The sequence below is a fragment of the Molothrus aeneus genome, chromosome 4 (genome assembly GCF_037042795.1).
Source record: "Molothrus aeneus isolate 106 chromosome 4, BPBGC_Maene_1.0, whole genome shotgun sequence".
Taxonomy (NCBI): Eukaryota; Metazoa; Chordata; class Aves; order Passeriformes; family Icteridae; genus Molothrus; species Molothrus aeneus.
The window spans coordinates 40,445,328-40,469,068 of record NC_089649.1 but is presented as its reverse complement, the minus strand read 5'-3'; the positions used below and the strand labels follow the sequence as shown (position 1 = coordinate 40,469,068).

Genomic DNA, 23,741 nt, shown 5'->3' with positions numbered 1-23,741 from the left:
AATGTAGAGGAAGTGTGTAAACTCCCTTTAAACCTAACAGCTGTCATTTCACCCGTAACAAATTTGGCAAAAGCAATTCTAGGTATGCTGGGAGAGCACTTGTGAAGACAGCTTGCTCACCATGTAACACTGCTGATTTATGAAGCAAGCTATGCCCCAGTCAAGTGGGACAAGATTTTACACAGGCACAGAGCCAGCAGAGATCTGAATGACTGGACTCCCTGAAAGCCTGCTGCCTTCCACTTGTGCAGAAAAACCCTTCTATTTCTAGCATAATCACACCCTCTCCACCTAAACATGTTTCCCAGGTCTGTTTTCTGCCTAAACTATCATATAGGAAAATACCTTTCTTTTTGTCTTCTGCTGAAACTGCAACACTGGTGACAAGGAACCCGTGTGTGGGGGTGGTATACATGATTGCAAGGGAAACAGATGGTCTCAAGCTGAGAAGTCTGGTATTTAACATGCTTTTATAACTACCACCGGGGGCTAAAACCAAACATTTGAGGAGGGAGAATTGTTTCATGGTAAGCTCGCAGCAGAGCACGTCAGGAAATCTCTTTTTTTACTCCTGGCATAGCCAGTGGTGTGATCACAAGCAAGCAAGAGCCCCTACGTCCAGAGGTCTTGCTGCTGAAATCAATTATGTACCAACAGCTCTTTGCTGCTCCTGAAATGGTAGATGTTCTATGTGTAAATGTCCTCTGCTCTCAGAACAAATTTACAATGAGAAGTGCACAGACAAATGTGTTTGCAGAGAGGTGGAGGAAGGGTAGGGTTTGTGTTCTGCTGAGCGATGACTCCACACTGCTGCCACATCGGGGAATGGGAGGGGATACTCAAAAAAATCACTGGATTTTTTCTGATATAGGTCAAGTTTCCACCACCTGTGGGTAGGAAAGCACATGTAACCCATCCCACCTGCTCCCTACAGAATTCCCTGCAGCTCAGTTTCCTGGCTCTTTAGAGGTATTAGTGTGAAAATTTCATCTGCACATCCTTACGCAAGGTGCAAGGTTTCACAGGTTACATGTGGCATTACAGGAGAATGTCCTGTCTTCCACAAAGATAAATCACCAAGCTCACAAACAAGGTAACATTTTTTCATTAAAAGCTACTGGGTCACTTTATAGTCTCAGGTGAGTTGAATCTATTAGAGAGATTCACACTTTAGAAATACAACTCTAAAGAAAATAAATACAAATAAACAGGAAGACTTCGAGGTACATTAGCTGCAAAAATTATCTCAGAAGCAAATGCTTTTAAGAAGCTGCAAACATGTACAATTAGAAGCGTTTTTGAAAGCCGAAAGCCTAAATAGCTGTCAGCAACTTCACCAGCAAGTAAGTTATTTACAGCAGCAAGCAGACAGATTATCAAGATAACAGAAGCACTGATTAATTGTGTAGCCTAAACTGGCAATGAAAACAGGGTAGAGCCCTGCATGTGTGAATATTTATTTTTAAATAGGTATGTTTCAGTTCCAAGATTTTCTCTTTTAGTTTTTATCATTTAATAATAATCATTGAATCAAACTGCTCTTTTATATTTTTTTTCAAATGTTTAGGAGTAAAAACCTGACTTTGTAGATAGCCTCCTCAAGACTTTTCAAATCTCTTAGTATCAATGAAATACTGAACCAAAACTAAGAGCTATTTTGTGTTGCTAGAACAGTTACAAAATAAGATGCTTGCATGGCAATATTCTTCCATATCATCACAAGCTTCACGCATAGATTTCAAAATATTTTATAGTGCTCAGTAAAATTTGGGTGAAGACCTATTGAATTTTTCTAAGTATAGACTTCTTCATGGCACATTACATGTATTATACGCTCTTCTTTAGAGACAAATGGAAAATCTCAAGAGTTTTCATGTTCAGTGGTTTATATTCAGAACCTCTTCTAGCTGTACAGAACTTCTGAAAAAGACAAAGACTAATTTATCTTCAAAATACCTACTGTATACTGGTTTTGACTGTGTGGAGTCCTACACGACAAGACACAAAAAGTCCTGAAGTTCAAGGTGAATCAAGTCAGTTTGCAGAAGTGAGTTGAAGTGAAGCTGGCTTTAGATACTGCTGAAAAAGAAAAGTGGCCAGTCCTTTATCTCTGTACTGACTCATGGATGGTGGCAAGCTCTCTGTGGTGGTGGTGGTGGCTACAGCAATGGAAGCAGGCCAACTGACAGTGGTGTGACACACCCCTCTGGGCTGCTGAATTATGGCAAGACGTTGTTGCTCAGGTAGAGAATGTGATTGTAAAAGTACCTCGCAAGATGCTCACGTACGCAAGAGCTGGGGCACTGAAGAACACTGAAAGAATGGACAGGTGACCCAACTGCTAGAATTGAAGTGGCTCAGATGGAGCTGGACTGGGAACATAAAGGTGGGCTACTTTTATAGCTCGATGGGCTAATGACACAACATAACATTTAGGAAGGCATGCAAGAGATGGATGGGCTTGTGGCTGAGGGGAATTGATGCCATTGCACAGGTTATCCAAGAATGTCAAATATGCCCCATAATCAAACCAGTAAAGCAGCTAAAGCCTTTTTGGTATAGAGGGTGAAGGCTGAAATAATATGGGAAAGCCTGGCCGATTATATCACATTACCATGTACTTTTTTAACCATGTGCTTACAATGGTGGAAGCGACACTGGACGGTTGGAAAAATACTGTGTAGCCCATGCCACTGGTTGGAATACTATCCTGGGCCTTGAAAAGCAGGCTTTATGGTCACAGATAGCACCCTGGAAGAATTGAATGAGAAAACAGGACTCATTTCTAAAACAATCTCATAGACACATGGTATTGAGGGAGACTATCACATCCCCTATCATGCACCAGACTCTGGGAAAACTGAATGATGATTTATTTGGCATGTTATGGTTATGGTATTGCTGTATCTGGAATCCCTTGTTGCTAGCCAAGCTAGGAGCAAGGGGAGGAGCTCACTGCAATGTTAAACCCTATAAACTAGCCCAAAAGGCCCAAGGGTAAAGAGTGAAATGTATATACCTTGATTTGAGTTGCATTTTATAGGAATTACTATAGTATTAGCTAACTAAACCAATGAAGGAGAAGCCTTAAAAAAGCAGTTGCAATGCAGCAGTGACCACACCTGAGTTGTCTTTGGTGCTCAATACCTCCATGCAGCACATCCCCTCTCCTGTCCCGAGTGACCACTAGAACAGATGGAGCACCAAGTCACGGACTAAAGGAACTCAGTGGACATTTGTGGATATTTATGGACTTTTTACAGACACTTCACAGGGGTGATCCACAGACCAAAGCAATGGTATCTCTATATTGTATCAAAGGTCCTACACCTGGGCTATCTCAGGAACACCTACAGGCTGGGTTGAGACAAGCCCTGTTGAGAAAGACCTGGGGGTGACAATTGATGAAAAACTCAACAAGACCTGGCAATGTGTGCTTGCAGTCCAGAAATCCAAGCAAACTTTGGGCTGCATCAAAAGTAGCATGGCCAGCAGGTCAAAGAAGGGGATTCTTTCCCTCTACTCTGTTCTGATGAGATCCCACTTGGAATGCTGTGTACATTTATGGTGTCCCCCACATAAGAAGGATGTAGAACTGTTGGAGCAAGTCCAGAGGAGGGCTGGTAAGAGGAGCACTGAAGACAGGATGAGAAAGCTGGGGTAGTTCAGCCTGGAGAAGGTTGTGTGGAGACCTCATAGCACCCTTCCAGTATCTGAATGAGGCCTAAAGGGAAACCAGAGAAGGCCTCTTCATCAGGAACTGTAGTGGCAGAACTAGGAGTAACGGGTACAAATAAAAAGCGGAGAAATTTAGATTAGATAATAGGAAGAATTTTTTTTATTTTGAGGGTGAGACACCAAAACAGGTTGCTGTGGGAGGCTGTGGATGCCCCAACCCTGACAGTGCTCGATGCCAATTTGGATAAGGCTTGAGCAACCTGGTCTAGTGGGAAGTGTCCCTGCCCAAAGCAGGGGGAATTGGGACTAGATGATCTTTAAGGTCCATTACAACCTCTTCACATTCTATGGTTTTATGATTATATGATAATTAATGGGCATCATGGTTAATGGGGATGTATTGAAATTTTTGAGACCTGGACATGACTTAAATGGAAAAAGCTGCAAGTCTGTTGGTTTTGGCCTGGGTAGAGATAGTTTTCTTCACAGTATGGGACTATGCTTTGGATTTGTGCAGGAAACAGTGTTTATAAATTTGTCATATTTTAATTATTACTTAGTGCTTACAGAGGCAAGGCCTTTTCTGCTCCTCTCTAAACCCTGCCAGTGAGGAGGCTGGGAGTGCACAAGAATCTGGGAGGGGACACAGCTGGGACAGCTGATCCAAACTGGTCAAAAGGATATTCTATAAAATAGGGTGTCATGCTCAGCATATAAACTAGAAGCAAGGTTGGCTGGGAAGCCGCTGTTCAGGGACAGGCAGCAGTTGGTTGGTGATGAACAAAATTATTTTCATTTGTATCACTTGTCTTTCATGGGCTTTACTTATCTTTATCTTTATCTTTGCTATTTTGCTTTTTATTACAATTTAGTTTATCTTACTATATTTTATGTCAACTATTAAACTGCTTGTCTCAACCCACAAGTTTTCTCCATTTTCCTGTTACAAATTCTCTTTTCCCCATCCTGCTGGGATAGGGGAGTAAACAAGTGGCTGTGTGATGTTTAGTTGCTGGCTAGGGTTAAACCATGACATGCAGCTGCCAGCCAGACCTCAATACGCTGGAAGTCTAGATACAAGAAACTTACACCCTTATCCCATGAATCACAATGGATATACTTTTTCTAGAACCCAACTGGCTGAGGTTGCTGCCATGCAAAAAGTTTACCCTTGGCCAGCAGACAACCACATGGATGAACACGTCCTGGTTTTGACTAGCTCTGACAATAACCTGAGGGGTGAGTCAGACTAGTAGGAAAGTATATAAAATGAAGGCACTTGCAATGCCCCTGGGCCCATGCCTCATTCAAGCTCAGAGACCTGATATAAATCTTGTTCATTGTTTCCAGTAGGAGCTTTGTAGCTTCTTTAAGTAAACGCCATTTGATTATTATTTATCAAGTTCCCAAAACATTAAATTGCAGAAAAAACATCACATCTGCCAGAGGCATGATTCTTGCTTTATGACTATTTATATTCAATCCTCACCCAAATGTAGGCCATGGGGGCACTACTGAATCTTTGTCACACTGTGAGAATATAGATGAAAATCGTTTGGGCCATCAAAATAAATGACTCATATACTGAAGTGAGAGGTTATGCTACTTTTCTTTAGGAAATCCCAAGAAAGAAATTTGATGGCTGATGTGCTGCTGGTCATGCCAGTGTTGTTTTCCATAACAGTTACATGTACAGCTAATCTCGTGTCAGTTTTCATAGTCCCAGCTGGTCAATTCATCAGGTACAACAGGATGTGTGAACTCCTCTGACAGGATAAACCCTCCAGATACTCCAAATTAAATTGTACTTGGTACAGATCTTTGCTGAACGTAGGCAAAGATGCCAGATTTACTCCCTCTACAGTTAGTGCTCAGTAGTTTGATTAATGGTGGAGGCTTTTGCTAATGCCAGTAATCTTAAACAGCTTTCTAACAGTTTCTTCTTACTGATAAAAACATAGTAATTATGGTTACTGGTCCTTAAGCTGTAAAAGCCAACCCTAGCTGGTTTCTGTGTCTTCTACATCAGCAACGACTTTCACTAAACTTTGAATTTTCCAGTTTGTGCACACAGAACAAAAGAGAATAGCAAACTAGTTTCTATGCAGATGAGTTTATCCCCATTTAAAGTATGCTCACTGTCTATCAATTAGACCATTTCATTAAAGCTCAGCCTGAGCTTAACCATATCCACCATTCCTGTACTGCATTTACTTACCTTTTTTTTGGTGGAAACAGCAAAACTCACACACAAGAATCATTGCTGAGCAAATAAAATCTTACTTGAAAAGTAAACACCAGAAAGAACATTCAAGAAAGGTATTTACTAGGTTCAATCTCACTACTACTACTATTACAGTAATAAGGTCCCTCTTCACTCCCAGTTCTTTTTGCATTCACATAAGAATACAGTGAGGAGCACAGCTCTAGGAAAGGCATCTGCTCTTACAGAATGAAGAACAAATCATATTGTGTTTGATACTTGCAGCACTGTTACAGCTCTTGGAATATGAATATTTTACATCATACTCTAGGTATTTGTGAATATACATACAAACTCACTGTTAATAAAAATAGAAATACATGTCAGAAATGCATTTTGTTACTTTATGAATGTTTTTTATACTTGTGACATGTCTCTACTGTTTAGCAGCACACAAGTTACTGTGTCTGGTGTTGCCTGTGACAATTTACATCTCCCTAGGGATAAGGGTGCTAAGCTTTCTTCAAGCCACTTACGCTTGGCACCAAAACTGAGCAACTACAGCTATGTCTCACACTTTGTCTTTTAAGGATGTGGCATGTTTATTACTTCCAAGAGAAAAATGACTCCTACAATGATGTTTTAAAATCACTGGGTTCAGACTAAACACAAAGTGCTGTCTATAAAAGACAAAGTTAAATTTGTATACAGCTCCTATCTCTATGGTATATGATCACAAAAGCCCCAGGCAGAAAAGTATTCCTTTCTTGCTCTTAGCAGTGCAGAGGTACCATGAAAATTTCAATTAACAGTTTGGAAAAGTTTCCACAAAGATTTTCCTTCTGTATTAACAGCTACTGAGTTTTGACCTAGGAATTATTATTTAAAATTCAATTGCAAGTATACGGTGCAATGGCAAGTTGCAATCTTCAAAACTACAAGAGGAGCTAATGAAAGTTTGCTTGAGACTTTTAACTTGTAAAATCATAGACTTAGCCCCACATCTGACATGTAAATGCAAAAAATCACAGCAGCTTAGAAAAAGACTTCAAAACAACCACACGCACAAGAGCAATTAAGAAATTGGTCTTCAGCTGCAAAACAAAACATGTAACACTGAATGCATAAAGCTGTCCAGTCAAATATATTCATTGCATCAAATGAAGGATATAATAATTCCAAGTACTTTCCATAAATCTGAAAAGCAATGTAATAGAAAATAAACAGCCAATAAAATATGAACAATTTTGAAAACAATAACTCAAGCTATTAGTTCAGAGATAGAAAATTGGTGTCATTAATCAGTTCAAAATTTTCTATGAATGAACAGAAATTACACTCTTGCAAGGTCATTCCTTTACATGGTAGTTATTTCTGTAGAGCCAGTGTATCTGCTTTCTATATACTGAGTAAGGAAACTACAGAAGAAAATATCTATAATTAAAAAAAAATTAAAGGGTCATGCAGATTTGAAGGATTTTAATAATGAGAAAACTACTACTTCTTTTTTTCCCCCCCCAGTTCTTTATGTGATTCATTGTAAATCTTAATATACTCCAGGTAATTCACATTGTTCTGTTGCACAGAATTTTATAGCTCCGTACACATAATAATAACATACTGAATAAAGATATGGTTGAGAAATATGATAGAGAACCTACTGGACTGATAAACCAAAAATATAATCACAAATAAAATACTCATAAGTTTCTAAAGTATGACAGGAGATGAAAAAAAAAGTTATCTTCCTTCTGCCTTAAGAAAAGCAATTTAAATTGCCCTCCTTCCTTAAAAAAAAACCTAGCCCCTATGCAACAAAGTCCCTTAAAAACATCTGAGAAAGGAAAAAAAAAAAGCACAATGGCAAATATGCAGACAGAAGAACTCAGACAAGTTGAAGATGTTTCTACTAGCATACAAGAGAGTAATACAATACTGAAGAAAGAATGGTGAAAGATGTTTAAAACAAAATTGAGTAAAAAGATCTACAAGGGAAGGACAAAGGCAGCCAAGAGGAAGCACCTGGAGCAGGTGGGAAGGCAGCACAGAGCCCTCAGACACTGCTGGACACCCAGCTGGGGTGCTGGAAGGTAACTTTTGAATTAATTGCTGGATAAAGTGCAACTGAGCTCTCTCTGAGGACATGCATTCCTTCAGGGGTGGAAAACACCCTCAGGTGTGATCTCACTTGTGTATGATGTGAGTCACTAAGGCAGTGGTGCGTGCCCAGACAGGTTATTTCTTTTGTGTAAAAAATTCCATACTGTCGGAAAAATGCTGCATGTTTTTTCCAGCACTTTTAAACTCTTTTATCCTTTGTCCAACAGTTAATCCTTCATCTCACATGCAGACACAACTGTGCCACTGTCACTGCAATCACATCCTGATGCCTCTCTAATATTATGTCCCTCCACTTGTGCAAAAAGCGTTTTTATGCACAGCACTTCTGCTGAAGTCCTGCTTGCTGACTGCCTTTCACCTCTTGAACAAAAATACTTTCTCTAATGGGATGAAGTGAACATGAAACACTACAGAACACCGTTCCTATACTGCTTTCAGTAGTTCATTTATGTCATTAATTTCTTCAGAAAAATCTGAAATTCCAGACTTGACATTTGACTGTTATATATATGAATTTTAAAATATAACCTAACAATATCAACAACATTTGGGGGAATAAGATCCTTCTTTATAGAACAGATTTTTTTTCTGCACCAATTGTTAGCTTCAGCTATTAAAATCTAGCCATTTGCACAATATTGTGCATTAACAGCAGGCATACAAAACTGTATAAAGTGGAAGTAAAAAAGATGGAGAAAAGCACAAATCCAGATGTTAACTTCCACCGAGTGAGTGTAAAGAGCCTCTTCACATCAAACACACACATTAAAGACTCAAATATTTCAGGTCAAGTGGGAGCATCTCACCAAGAAGTCTGAAACCAACTACCCTCTATAGCAAAAATGGTCACATTTGTGGAAATTAGTGCCATTGCCAGTACCAACATCTCAGTAATTTCTGCTTTTAATCCTCTTGTAAGGCTATTAAGGTATCCAGGAATATCTCAGTTCCCAGGAGCAGATGAGTAGCCTTGCACCCAAAAGGTTAAGATTATCCTGCTCTGTTAAAAGCACATAAGATTGATACTTTTCTGTATCTTCTGGCCTGTCTGCAGCTGAAAATTCTCCCAACAGCCAAAGCAGCCATCAAGAGAAAAGACTCTGGTTTTTTTTGATCCATTTTCATCTCTTCTAATAGTTTTCCTGCCACAAGAGGGTAAGAAGGATCAGAAGCAGGCAGGATGTCAGTTTTCATCCCCAATTATACAGGAACTACACTTTTAAGTACTCATGTTTGTGTTTTTGCTGATCCTTCTACAGATGTCTAGACTATTCTCAGAACAGAAGGGTTAAAGAAAATTCTAGATTACAACTGTTGTAATATGGATTAGGAGCAAAGTTGTCTCTCTTTTGTTTCAAAAAACATACACGTTGCATAGCATTGCATTCCTTTAATGTGAAGACACTAATATTAAAAAAGAAATATGACATGGTTACTTTAATTATGTAGAACTGTAATTGGCATTTATTGCATCGGGCTTCAGAGGGATAGGAGCATGGGGTGGAAGCTGATTTTTTCATTAAATAGCTGCCCCAAGGCACATAGATTCTGAACAAAGCACCTTTTCATGAGATCTACCTGTCCCATGGAGAGAACAACAAAGGGAACGAGGAGGGGGACGTAGGAAGCCTGAACAAGGAGAAAATGATATGAAAAGAGTCCATTAAAAAAAGAGAAAAAGGGATAAAAGAGAAAGTACTAACTAGGATGGAGTGGCATGGTATGGTCTAATAAAGGTTAAATGACTTAATAAGAAAAAGATGCTTTCAAAGAAGAAGGGCAAAAAGAGGGAAAGGAGGAAATTAAAAGAGCACACTTTATGGATAAGAAGGATTAAAACTAAGATAGAACAAGAGGAAAAAACCCAATACCCAACCTCTCCAAAGAATGAAAGGACAAAAAAATCATATCCATGCATACAGATCACATCAGGGAGTAAAAGACTCGTGCCTGTTTGCATCTGTTTAATTGTAGATTTGACTATATGGCATTCCTCAGCACTTTTGACTGCTTAAGGAGCATTAAATAGATGAGTCATGAAGGATGAAGTTAAGGGCAGAGGAGTCCAGGACAACCTCTGCTTTCTCATCTACACTCATTTCTTTCCTGCTTTGCCTCAAGGTGGCCACCAGCAGTTTGGGTCTGAAAGAGCCTAAAAAGAATATTTCCTTGCCTTTTTTTCAAAGCTGGTATGGTATTAGAAAAAAAATGGCATGGTATTAGAAAAAAATGTCCCCATATCAGTTGCATATGCTGCTAGTGGAATGGGGGAGTCATGCCTGCTCCTCAGTAAGCCATCTGAACAACTTCAGAAATTGATACGGGGTGCAGATGAGCAGTCCCATTATTTGTGCGTTTAGTTTTCCACTGATATTCCACAGCAGCAATGGAAATCTTTATTCCTACGGTGGCAAACAACAAATACACCAAGAAATGGGGATCTGGTTTTCTAATGTATTCTGTGGATTCAAATCAGAGGCTTTGCTGCATCACCTCCTGGCTTCGTTCCTGTCCAATGGTCACTATTAACAGACAGCTATGGCAAGGGCCAATGGAAACAGCACACCATCTTAGGACTGTTAACCCTCAAAGCAACAGAGCTTTGCACTTGGAAGCAGAAATCATGGCAAAGGAGCTGGCTGGTGCTTACATGAGCAGAGAGCAAGTTTTTGAGTGGTAGAAATAGTGCATCTGCAACTACTTTTTTCCTTTACTACTCAACATCTCCAGAAGAACCAAACAGCACTGATGCCACTGTGAAAGAGCACTGCATCTAGAGGTTCCTGTACTTCATACCTCTCAAGAGGATTTCCCAAAGGCTGTCTCCAAATGCCACTGAATTGTTCAAGTCTTTGTAACCACAGGAATATGCTTTTCACATTTCTTTAAATATGTTTTCAGCTCTGTTGTAATCATGGTAGTGCAGTAACAGGAAATAGAAACATATGCATATATTAACTGCAACTTAATTCTGCCAGGATATAAGACATTATTTGCACTTGTGCAAGTTGAGAATCACTAATCATCATCACTAAGATGAAAGGTTAGTGCATTGTTTATAGACTATTTAGTATTCACATTTGATTATTTCAGGATTAGTATCAGAAAAATTATATACTACCAACCATACATAGCCCCCCCTTGAACAATCTTTTAATCATTCTCTGGATTTTCTTTGTGCCTTCAAATTTCTTGAACTTTTTGTAAAAGCAGTATTCTATCCATCACTCAAAAATACATAAATTCATGGTAGTTTAAGATTCCAGGTGCAAAATATATAGCCACTCTCTCTTCCTAAAATATGACAGAACAGATTAAATTTGGGGCAGCACACCATACAAGAACATCAACATTGCTAAAGCACGCATGAAGGAAGGAAGCTTCCCCAGCTTCTCTAACACAAAACTGGTACTACAGAGCACTTCACTTTTAGACATAGATGGTTTAAATGCCCAAGTATAAACATTTCGTTCTTTACTAGTTTGAATTTTAACTCTCTCTCAAGGAATTCTATATACTCAAAGGGGGAAAAAAATCTGGTCTGTCGTGGCTATGATCATAGAAGTTATTATGTGACAATAAAGCAAAGTTGCACCCAAAGCTCAAGACTGTTTCAAAAGAACTTTGAGATAAATTTATTTAACAAATGTTGATCTGAGTATTACTAACAAAGCAAGTAGATGAATCTGGGCAGCCTGTACTGTTTTGATTGTTATTCTGCTGGTCTTTCTCTACAAAACCAGCCATTTAAAATGTCTAGCTAACTGTATAAATCTCTGTAATAGGGCAAGGAAGTATTTCCCTTTCAGGCTCAAAACTGGCTGATTCCTCCACCCTGCCTAGGAAAGTCCCTCAGGGTCTCCAGTCCAGAAGGCTTGCAAGGCAGTTCATTCTGGAGGGCTTTCTAGAAGCTAGAACAGAGTTTTAAAAATATCTAATCTATTCTCCATCTCTGCCTTCCTGTTTACTGGCTTAGGTAAACAACAGTAGCCAGAATTCACTACAGTAAGGAGAGACATCAAAGACTTTTAAATGGGAGACCAGATTAAAATAAGAAATAATTCAACTTGAGTGAGGAAGAGATCCATACATGATGCTGTGGTGCATTCTGATGCCAATTATTTTGAGTTATTCATATAAAACTATAAACAAACAGAAAAATATTCCACATTACACACCACTGATTAAAGGCCTTGAGGCAATAGAACAAAAAGGACATCTGAACAGAAACACTGCAGTGAATTTTGAAATTTTGAAAACCATACATTACAAGGCATAAGTAATAACTTTATACCATAGTGCTTGAAAAATGCACAAAAAGGACTTGAAAAAGACCTATTATTTTTGAATTATCCAGGTAAATACGCCATAAATGCTGAATATCTGAAGGCACATTAAGAGCTAAAGTACTTGGAAATTGAAAATTATAAGGTATCAATTATTGTTTCTATGGGTGAATACTTTTTTCCTGAGCATTACTATATATTCCAATGTCAACAAGATTAAAACAGTCAAGTGCTTCTTTCTAATTTTTCAGTAGCAATAAAAATAAACAGATCTCTGACATATATCAAACATAACAGACAACTTCTTTACTAATATACTACTGCTTTAAGAAACTGTATCTTAGCTTTACCATTTCTTTAATCTTTATCTAGAGTGCCTGCTGGCAAATCAGCAGCATGTTGGAAAGGGTTGAAGAACATGAAGATATAGAAGTGTGAATTTCATGAAGTCTGTCCCTCCCTCTATGTTATATATTTTTGGCCGTAAAACAATGTAAGTACTTAGTTCCAAAACCCCATGTTGTGCATCTCACCCCAGTAGCAATTACAGGAAGAGTCCAGCTGTAAAAACCTGATGGAGACGCTGTGCAGATTCAAAGACTCAAAAGCGCAATTCATTAGAAGTGCTTCACTTGTTTTCTGAAGCAATTTTGAAGCTGGTGTACACAGAGATGGGGGTGCAAGGTCACCCCTAGCCTCGCCTTTTCACCACTCTGCAGAGGACAAGCTACCAGAAAGTAACCCAGAGACTCAAGAAATACCACAGACAGTATTTTAAAGCTTTCCTGAACACAATGTAGGATGCTGCTGAGGAGAAAGAAGGAAGCATTCAACAAAAAAACCCGTGTGGTTTCTCTGTGTTTAAGAATGAACAGAAAAACAAGCCCCCTCACACCAACTGCGAGGGACAAAATCAAGGAAAAGCTTTACTCTTCCTTGAGCCTTTCTGAATGAACTACAAGACTCAAACAGCAGCAGCTGCTATTTTGTACTCAGTGATAAGTCAGCCTCCTGTATATTCAGATATAATATGCTTTATTACAAATAAATTCCACTGTATGTTGTTTGAATGGCTACTGCAGTGTTAAATTGAAGCTTCAAGAAATGCATACAAAATAATATTTAAGAGACCATTTCATGTAGAGTCTGCAGATTATGGCAATAAAGGGATAAGTTTACTGCTGATTAATGCAAAAGAGAGTACCTTTCAACACAAAGATTAGTTGGATTGATGGCAAAATTTACAGTTACTGACTTCCTTTTAATTTGCAAGTATTCTGCGATTACAGTATTTCCAAATTGTGGACTTTGTTTTGTTTGGTTTTTTTAATGACAACAAAGCATCCTGTTACATAAACAGAACTGTTCTTTGACACTGCATGTTGCTACTAACTGTTATGGGATTTATCTTCAAGAGAAGAATAGCAATAAAGAGGCAAATTAATTCTGTTTTCTGTAACTGTAGCAGGGATACTGGTGTAAACACACAGAATTCCCATGGAGAGAATATTTTTAGTCTTTTGTAATAAATGATCAGCAACTTAGCAGGCAGAAACATCCTTACTTTTTTCTCTCCCCTCCCCTCCTGGCTCAGAGAACATCTCTCGTACCTATGAATTCTAACGATTAAAATAATGCTACCAATTACTGTGCTGCATTCCAGTATGCATAGTCAAGTATGTAATGCAATAAACTATGCCTGAATGGTCTGTTTACCCCAAAGCAAGTTACAAGGAAAACTCTTTCGCCTTAAAGGACTTGTCTCTTTGGAGCGTACAGGCTGGCAAAAAGCCAAGGGAAGCTGGTGCTTAAGCAACCAAGACTGAGCAGTGCCTGTGTGCACTGCAATCTCAGCCAACCGCAGTAAATGTTATTGGAGTTTTTGTGCTGTAAAATTGCTGCTTTCATGCCCACTGCATCTGACAATAGGAATCCTTGGCTTGCATGAGAAAGGAAGGCTGATGTGCCTTCTAGTTAGATCTCTGCATCCTTAAAAAGCAGGGTTACTACTCCTGTGTACTCCTAATGGGTTAGTGACAAATAAATTCATGTCAATGCTACGTCAGACACAGAAAGATAGTAAATGGAGAAATTCTTTGTATATGAGAGAGAAGAGCAGAAGACTCATGCTTTAAGCACAGTCCTTAGGCTACCAAAACTATTGATAATATTTATAAAGATAAAGGATGTTAAAGGTGACAGATGTTTAGCCTTTCACTTCTCAAAACAACTTTGAGATAAATGGTTTTCATAATCATCAATGCACACTAATTTTTTTTGCTTAGTGACTCAAGCACAAAAACCTTAGCATTCCTCCTATGAAAGACTGCAACAAGCATCTGCCAGCTGAATTTCTGAGAGTCCTGTTCACTCTCAGCAAGCAGCATGTTTAAAGCACTACAACATGATCCTCCCACTTACAGCTACTGAGAACAGAGTTCAAATGGAAACCAGTAGACAAATCACAATTTTTAAAAATTTTTGCCAAATGATCTGGGTTTTTTTGCTACAGGAACTTTTCAACACTATAGAATAAAACATATATTGAAGTTGCATCACAATGACCAGATTTCTGTATTAACCTCCACTAGCAACTTCCATTTAATCCAACAGCAATTCCACAAAAGCACAGAATCAGGCCGTAGCAATCATTGGAACTATAGAATAAACTAGATATTAAAAAAAATAAATCAAGATTTTATTAAAAACTCACAATCTTCAATTCATTCTATGTTTCTGGAAGAACTTTTGTATTCACAAATCCATCAAGGATTGGTGAGCATTAGAGCTCATAAGAAAGGCTTGTAAAACTGTAAATTCAGACTGTTGCCATCATATGATGAACACATGGGAACATGTGTAAGATCTTGAGTCCTCCCTTTGTAAAAATGGCTTTTAAAAAAAGATTTTGCATTGTAGTATAGAGTTAAAAATACTAGACCTTTCTCCAAAATAAAAAATCAAAATAAAAGAGCTTAATGTGATAATGTGACACACTTGCATCTGCTCCTGATGTTATACAAGTTATTTGCTGTGCACTCACATAATATTTGTTCTTCTGGAAGTCACCATAAACAGTACCTGGGTGAAGTCCTCAGACTTGTAATTTATAATGAAAATAAACCTCCTAGGTAACTGTTTCCTTGTCCTCTTACCTTCTGTATTACAGGTTAATTTCTACAATAAATTTCTTACAGCCTACTCTCTGCACAAGAGCAGTACATCCTTGCTCCTGATTGCGACTTCAGGATTCTTCCATTAAACTGTGACAGAATTTAAATTCAAGCTCCTTATCTTGCAATTAGGAAATGTCTGCTCTGTAATCAAGCAGTCAAAGGAAACGATGTGTGTGCAAGCACTGGCAAGAGCGAAGGATGCATTTTTGACTCTTACGTTCATCCATCGCACCAGGTACACGCTAGTTCACTTAAGCGAGCTGACATTTGGGTGCAGCGTGCTTCCTTCAGTAAAACTGCTTTTATGTTTCACTGTATTTCAGAATGAATTTGTCTTCACAGATTTTCTTAAACTGCCTGATTTTTTGTAATATGATTTTTGATGGGGAAGGAGGAGTGGAGAAAAAAATGTCTCCACATCAGATCATATCCGCACTACGATACACAGTTGGCAGGTTGTCCCATCTGGCATGCATTCGAGTATAAGATGGATAATTTGTCACTCTGAATCCCTTGATTCGTGAAAAGGCCAAAATCATCTCTGCAAAGATATTTTGCGGCTAATGATACAGGAGGTGTGGGGGAGACTGTTCTTTGAAGGCTACGAAGGCCACAATCTGAGGAGAAATAATTGGGTCTTGGCTCTCCTATTAATTAACATAGTAAGAGATTGAAAACTACAAAAATCTCTTAGGAGCAAAACATGACTTACAACAATCAGATATGAGAAGTAATTGCCCACTTTGCAAAATTTGATTTTGGAGGGGTGAGGGTGAGACTGGGGAACTGTAATTTGCTCTTGGCAAACAGACTGAATGCTTAATTAAACAGAACAAATGTACATTTTTGTACATTAAGGGAACAATGTTGACAGAATTTTGGCTTAAAAACCAATGAAAGAGGATAAAAAGATGGATTCATGAAATTGAAATCAAATATCAAAAAGAGAAAAAAAATAAGCTGGCTAGCATTCAAGACACAATTTTCAAGTTTTTAAGGCAACTACATTTGCCCCAAGCAAGTGGAACAGATAAATCTGTTGATCTGTAGTTCCTGAAAGATATTTGCCTTCCTGCAATGTCTCACTTTGGACCATAAGAGATTTATGTGCTTCTGTAGCTACCAAGGAAGGCTGCAAGCACTACTACACACTGGCTGAAACAAAATTGTCTCTGGCCTGAGAAAAAAAATCAGCATGTATTTTTATAACATGAACTTATTCTGTATTTACAGAAAGCTTGTCAAGTACCTCTATTCAGCATCGCGGGCATTGTGAATTTATGGGTATCAAACATTTTTGCTTACAAAATATTTACATGAATATGTACATGCCCAGAAGACATTGGCAGTTTTCAGTAAGAACTGGGAATCTTATTTTGTAATTTTGCAGGATATAAAATGGTCTAGCACGTGGGAAGGGAAAGTGGCTGTTTTGCAAATGATTTATTGTGGAAGGTCTGGACAATTTTAGAGTGAGGTCTGGGCTACAGGACAAATAATTTTCCGTTACATTTTAACAGGCAATGCATTTCAACATGCAGGCTGCCAACCTAACAGGCGTAGCCATAGCTCAGTAAGAAAATCTCTGTCATAAAGTACAAGCTCACATATACCTGATCTGAAATACATACAAGTACTACTAGAAAAGCTCCAGGAGGTTATCTCAGTCCACCTTCTCCTAATTGAATGTATATTTGTTCTCAGCAGTATGAGTTATATTTTTGTTTGTTTTAATTTCATGTTACAAAGTGACAGAGCTTCTGTCACTTCCTTGGGACAGACTGGTATCTTAATGTAGTTAACTGTTAAACAGTTTTTCCTAACCATGTGCCTAATCTTTCCTTTTCTTATTTTCATCCTGTTACTTTTAATTGTATCCCCACACCACATGCAACATGTTCCATTCTATCTTTGGTTATTAGCTTCTCTTTGCCAGCAATTAATTATTGCTTAGGCCACATACTGAGCCACAGCTAAATCTCTTACCTATTCCCATATAGTAATACCTCTAACCTCATAATTGTTTTCATGCACATATATCTGAACAGTAAAATAAAGAGCAATAAGAGAATTTGATAGGAACTTTCAGCAAGATGTCTGAAATCCAAACTTATATTCCATTGATGCTATGCCTAGGAATCTCTCTTTGCTGATGTATTTATATACCCAGCTCAAACAGTACTCGTGAGTCAGATCATGCTGCAGATTAATGCCTAATTAAAATTCTCTATGACCATTTCTCCTTACATTTTTCCTGAATACACTGCACTTCAGACCAGCTTGTATTTTTCAGTTCTAATTTCACTTCATTAGTTTCTGGCTATACAATTAATGATCTTTCCTTGCCCTCTTCCATTAACATTTTGTCTCTAGTTGGCACTCAGAACACTTGCTATTTAGTATCATTGGGAAATTTTTAGTGCCATTTTTACTCCGTCATCCATATAACTAACAAGGATGTTAAATAAAATTGAGATTATAGGATATCCCCACGATGTTCTTCAATACAACTCCTCCTAGTCTGAACTATTAATCCTAATTTATTATCACAGAGTATTTCAAACCAAACAGGTCTGAGTTAATTTTTCAAGTAACATGTCTTGGGGCCAGTGTCACACCTGAGGACAAACTGTGTGTACTGGTACAACAATGACAAAATTTAATTTATCATGAATTATGAGATAAGAGATAAAAATCTCATTAAACAATGTGTAAGACAACAATGAAAATAAGGCATGTGGATACCATCAGAGATTCCAGATGACTGACAGTTCTGAGAATGATGAAAAGGAAAAAAAGTAAACATATATACTCCACTGAAAAAACCCTAAAGAGCTTTAAAGCATTTAACCTCATGACCTCAATTTTGTTTCCTTGTGTCCTGTAACACCCCCCCACACCCCCTTCCCTCTCCTTTTGTTCCCCAATAACCTGAACTACTAAAATGCAGTTCATTAGAGCATGGTGCTGATAACACCAACGTTGTGGGTTCAATCCCTGTGTGGGCCATCCACTTAAAAGCTGGGTTCGATGATCCTTGTGGGTCTCTTCCTATGAAGAATATTCTAGGAAATCAAAAGAACTCCTTCTGTGAAATTACATGGCTGGTGACAGCCTGGCTGCCAGGTTCTGGCTCACCAGTACATGCAATTTCCTTTGTGGAGTAACTGTGGCAAAGCAGAGATGGAGTAAGGACTGGGAAGTGTTTAATAGGTACTAAAGCAGGACTACCAGAAAGCCACACAAGGTACTTCCACATTGGCTAAGACTCAATTTGCCATGGGCCTTTTCAATATTCACAGGTTATTTCCAACCTTCTCACAAGCCAGTTGGGTATGAAGGGAAAAATCCCATTTTCCTCTTCCCACCCTGACAGGATCTGCAAGGGAAGAAAAGACGCCTTAAAAGTCACTAGCATCTTCCACTAACTTATAGCACAAATCCCTGTGCACACTTCCAATCACACTTCCATTTCATTTTGCTCTTGGTGAAAGAAAAAGGTGGAAGTGAGGCAGATTGTTTAGTTATGCTGCTTATACATGAACTGTGGTATCTATGCAGAAAACATGAGATGGAGGGAAAATCTGAAGAGTAAAAAACCCCTAACAGACACCTAATAAAAGTCACATCTATGCTCTGTACATGTGTTATATCTGGTCTTTACTAGTGCCAGCCTTGAGCATTGGGCACCTATTCCCTCAGGTACCTGCACAAAAGGCAAAGGTTCTGACCTTGGCTTCTTGACATTGTGGGGTAATAAAAACAATTTCTGTATGGCAGATGCTTTTGTATAAGCTCTTCCATCAAGTTCTAATGAATCATCATGAAATAAAGTCCTCAATTTATAGGATTATAGAATTTATAGAATTATGCTACAGCACATTTGGTGCCTGTAGAGTGAGATGTCCTACAATGAGACCTCCGAATGCAGAGAGTTCAAAGAACTTTTCATTCAACCAGTTTTATTACATTACTTTTTCTCTTTCACAAGTTTGAATTCAGAGTTGTGCTCTAGATTTCCAAATTTGTAGGAAGGCTTAACCATTTTAAACTGAAAAGCCCATCAATCTGCAATTCTCATGTGGCTGGAGTAAAATCTTTTTTATTGTACATTACCTGGCAGATCCCTGATCAAGGACAACTGAAAACCAGTTTATGTTATACTGAATTTTTTTCAGATCTTCCCACCACACAAACTATCATCACAAACTGTTATTAAGAAACATGAGAACCTTGATGTTCAAATGCACTATACAATTGCTGCTATGAAATACATAATTCTCTATTTTGCATTTTCTGGTTCTCCCACAATATTTCCAATTTAGGGGTAAAAATTCTCAAATCTGAGTTTCTAATTCAGATTCTTCAATTTCATTGTCAGTAGTAAACATTAAATATTAACTATACCTTGTCTTCATACTCTCTGCTTAAAGTAAGAATTTAGCACTTTATTTTTTATTATATTAAATTCTGTGTAAAAAGATGAGCTGCTACTAATTTCAATAAATTCCCCTCCAAATTCTGACTAATCTGTAACTTTTCATGGAAAAAGATTAAGAAACTTATCAAGATGCCTAAATACAGATACTACATGACTTCTATTTTTTATAAGCAGACTTAGTGACATATGGAAGCCCTCCAACTCAGTCACATTCAAAAATCCTTTCCTCTCAGCTCCCAGTTCACTCGACTCTCCCTCTCACCTTAACAACTGTTTCATTTCCCTGCATATGTATTCAGATGTCCCTGTTCATTATAAACCATTTTGCTGCTCTTTCTAAAAACAATAAATGTAATAAATAAATTGTTCTGATAGCAGTGGGCAATCAGACTGACTGCTGGAACAGTTCATATACTGAGCTGCACCCTGAAGAAGAGGAACAAGTAGAATTAATCAGAGATGCCGTCTAAAAGAAGAGTTGTAACTGATAGTCCTAAAATTTATCTCCTCCTGAATTTCACTACTTACTAACACACTGTTCTTAGAGAAATTAAATGATTCCTATTAAACTGTCCACAACAGTCCTCACTTGATCTGAATTTTTAAAGCTACTAGTAATACCTCCATGAGACCTTATCAGATGCTCACCATGAGAAGCTAACTCATTTTGCTAATTCTTTTTGCTCTTTTAGCTAATTCCAGAAAAGGAAGCTAATTCCCATTGGTTAACAAAACAAGCTAATCAAACCCAGCATCACAGAGTAATATAATTCTACACACATATTCAGATACTCTAAATTTTGAGTGAGTCAATCAAATAAAATACACTGATCAAATGAACTCATTCTAAAGGAAAACAGTCAGATGTTTGAATAGACTAAGATGATGTTAATTCAACTTACTATTTAAATAAAGTCAATAAAACTGAAAGCAGTTCAATAATATAATTGTTTTCAGTCAGCACCTTTTTTATCCCTAAATGCTTCAGCAGTGATCCCCCAACCCTCTGCCAATATAAACACTGGACAAAGTCATCTGGAATGTGGCACTGGACTTACTTTAAACCCATTAAGATTAGATAGCATTGAAAGCTTACATGAAGATGCAAAAGAAAAGACAACTGGTGAAAAAAACCCCTTCTTTCTGTGAAATTTATGCTACACATGCTGCATTACTTACCATTTTAGCTAAAGAAAATGCAATAATCAAATAATAGCATTCTAAAGGCCACAATTAAATGATATTGACTTGATAGGATAGAACTGGAGAGATCCACATACTACAGTGCAATACTACACAACCATGCATGTCACCAAGTAGAAGAAAGTTGTAGCTAACTTATTATATTCTGCTTTTCCCTGTTTTACAATGAACATACTTTCCCCCCACCAACAGGCCATCAGCATATCTTATGAGAAATCAACCATAAGCAAATCAGGTAGATAATCCAAGCAATATTCTGTTGTGTGCTGAGTGAAAGGAATCTTTCTTCCAGTAACAAAAACCCTAATTCTGCAGCTGGCTGTAGAAATGGAAGTCCACTACCTGAACACCTATGATCTTCTCCTTACCCAGCAGAAAAGCAACAAGCCTGACTTAAATTATGGCAGTCCCTATACATACAGTATCCATGGTTAGCAAGTTGAAGCACTTCTGAAAACAAGTCTAATCTTGTGGAGAGAAAGATCACTTGACAGCGGGAACTGCAAACAGTTCTACCACACATATACACTGAAGGGGTGAATGTCAGACATCTGCAGGTAGAGGAGAACAGTGGGAAGAGAGAGGGAAAAGGAAAAAGAACACATACTTGCAGAGTATGCTGGGTTTCCTCCTGCTTAGCAAAAGTCTTACAAAGAACAACTGTCTCAACAAACACCACGGTGCTAACTCCTGTCCTACTTGTCATCAAAACCCCTCTGATGTTGTTCTGCTAAAAGGCTGAAACTTGACAGAGGATCAGATGAAATTAATTTAGCTTGTCTGGGATGGAACAGGTTAAGGAACATGCCTGAAGGTTGGTAAACTCACTGGCAAGCAACTGTTCAAAATTTCAGAAGCAGCAAAAGGACCAAAATCTAGAGAAATGATGAACGCTTATTAGCTTCCTAAGAGATGGAAGCAGATCATCCCAATTATTCAAAATTTTTAGCAGTTTTGTCTTGCTTTTGCATTTTTCATTAATAAAAGAAGGGTTGGAAGATACAGTAATCTAAATATATTGACTTATTGAAATAAATCAGGCTACCTTTTGGATAACGCATGTATTTTCTAACAGATTTCATATTCCTAGAGATAAAAGAAAGCATAGCATACTCTGATTATGACAATGCATGACCATTTTTTGAGTTCTTCACAGATTAAATACTGAGCAAGTTGAACATGCAAAGATAAAGTTATCATCAATTTTAAAGAACTTAATCCAAATGTGTCAAATTCACATACATGAGTGCTCTTAGCAGACTGGCAGACACCAAAACTCCACTCGAAGCTAAGAAGAGAAGCTCAAATTTAGTGTCATGCTTGGCAAAATCATTCTGTCCAATCAGCTGATGTGTGATCTGTGAAAAAATATTTCTCCATACCCCCTCTAGTGGTTCATCTGTAGGTGAGATTTGAACAATCAAAACACAGGAATGGTTCTTAGAATATGAAGTGGCTTGTTCCAAGCTTTGCTGATCTACCTGAGAAGGACTGTGAATTAAAAAAATTATTCTTCCAGTGTGCATACACCTATACCAAGAAAATCTGTTCAGTCATGCAACAGAAATGGAAACCTGTGGCTAATATATTTTTTCATATCAAAAGGAAAAAAGAAAAAAAAAGAAAAAAAAAGGGAAAAAAAAAGAAAGAAAAAAGAAAAAAAGAAAAACAAAGAAGAAAGAAGAAAAAAAGAAGAAAAAAGAAGAAAAAAAGAAGACAAAGAAAAAGAAAAAAAGTGGTTACTTTGGGCACAATGTTTAAGCAGGCACTGGTGTTTAAAGTATGTCACTCCTTTTGCTTGCTTATACTGGTTGGAAGGAAGAGAAATGTGGAAACATACATCTCAGAAGCCACCACTGCCTCCTGTCATCTCAGAGCTCTCTTTAGAGCTTTTTTCCACAGTCTTGAGTAAAAAAGTACTATCCAGTAAAAAAAATCCTGCTCTTCTTCCCTTAGGAAATGAAAGGAACAGCTGGAACCTGCTGAACTTGATGAGGTAGTAAAAGACAACTTTTACATTATTCTGAAGCTAAATATCATGACAGTTTAACCAACTTCAGCCTACCCTTTAAAAAGTACAACTAAAGGTTAGTCACTTGCTAAAAACTACATTACACAATAAATCATTAATAGCTACTGCTTCACATAAGCATTGCCTGTTAAAAGACTTAGACAAGTTTTTCTATATTAGCTGTTATTTTCTACTCTTGCTCATCTTACAGTAAAATAGAAACAATTTGTGGCATTTAAGGAAAAACCAGTTTAAAAGACAGAGCCATTTTGATATATTTAAGTTTTGTTAGACAATTTCTTAAGAAGATGGAAAATAAAAGGGTATTTAAACTATGGACAAAGTGTCCTCTTCTTACCATGACCTGGGACAGATACTGGATTATCACTGGTCTGCACTAGATATGAGCCGGCAGTATAGTCCTCATCTGTATCAGAGTCCTGAACTGGCTGGCTGGCATTATTACTTAATAACCACCTCTGGTTGTCATGGAGATTGGGTGATGGAGGAGGGGAGTGTAAATGTTCAGTAACTGATGGACTAGATGAGGAGGATGGCATGGGAGGACCTATAAAAAAATAAAAAGCATTTAAAATATGGGTCAAGATACCATATGAAAAAC

General features: G+C 37.9%; 1 protein-coding gene across 1 annotated transcript in view; it reads right to left on the bottom strand.

The window, feature by feature from the left end:
• The window catches only part of TENM3 (teneurin transmembrane protein 3), a 1,295,372-nt gene that overhangs the window by 148,060 nt on the left and 1,123,571 nt on the right, over window positions 1–23,741 (bottom strand). Inside the window, exon 14 of the mRNA XM_066548306.1 lies at window positions 23,478–23,687. Coding sequence (XP_066404403.1) covers window positions 23,478–23,687 — 210 coding nt within the window. The remainder of the gene's footprint in view (window positions 1–23,477; window positions 23,688–23,741) is intronic.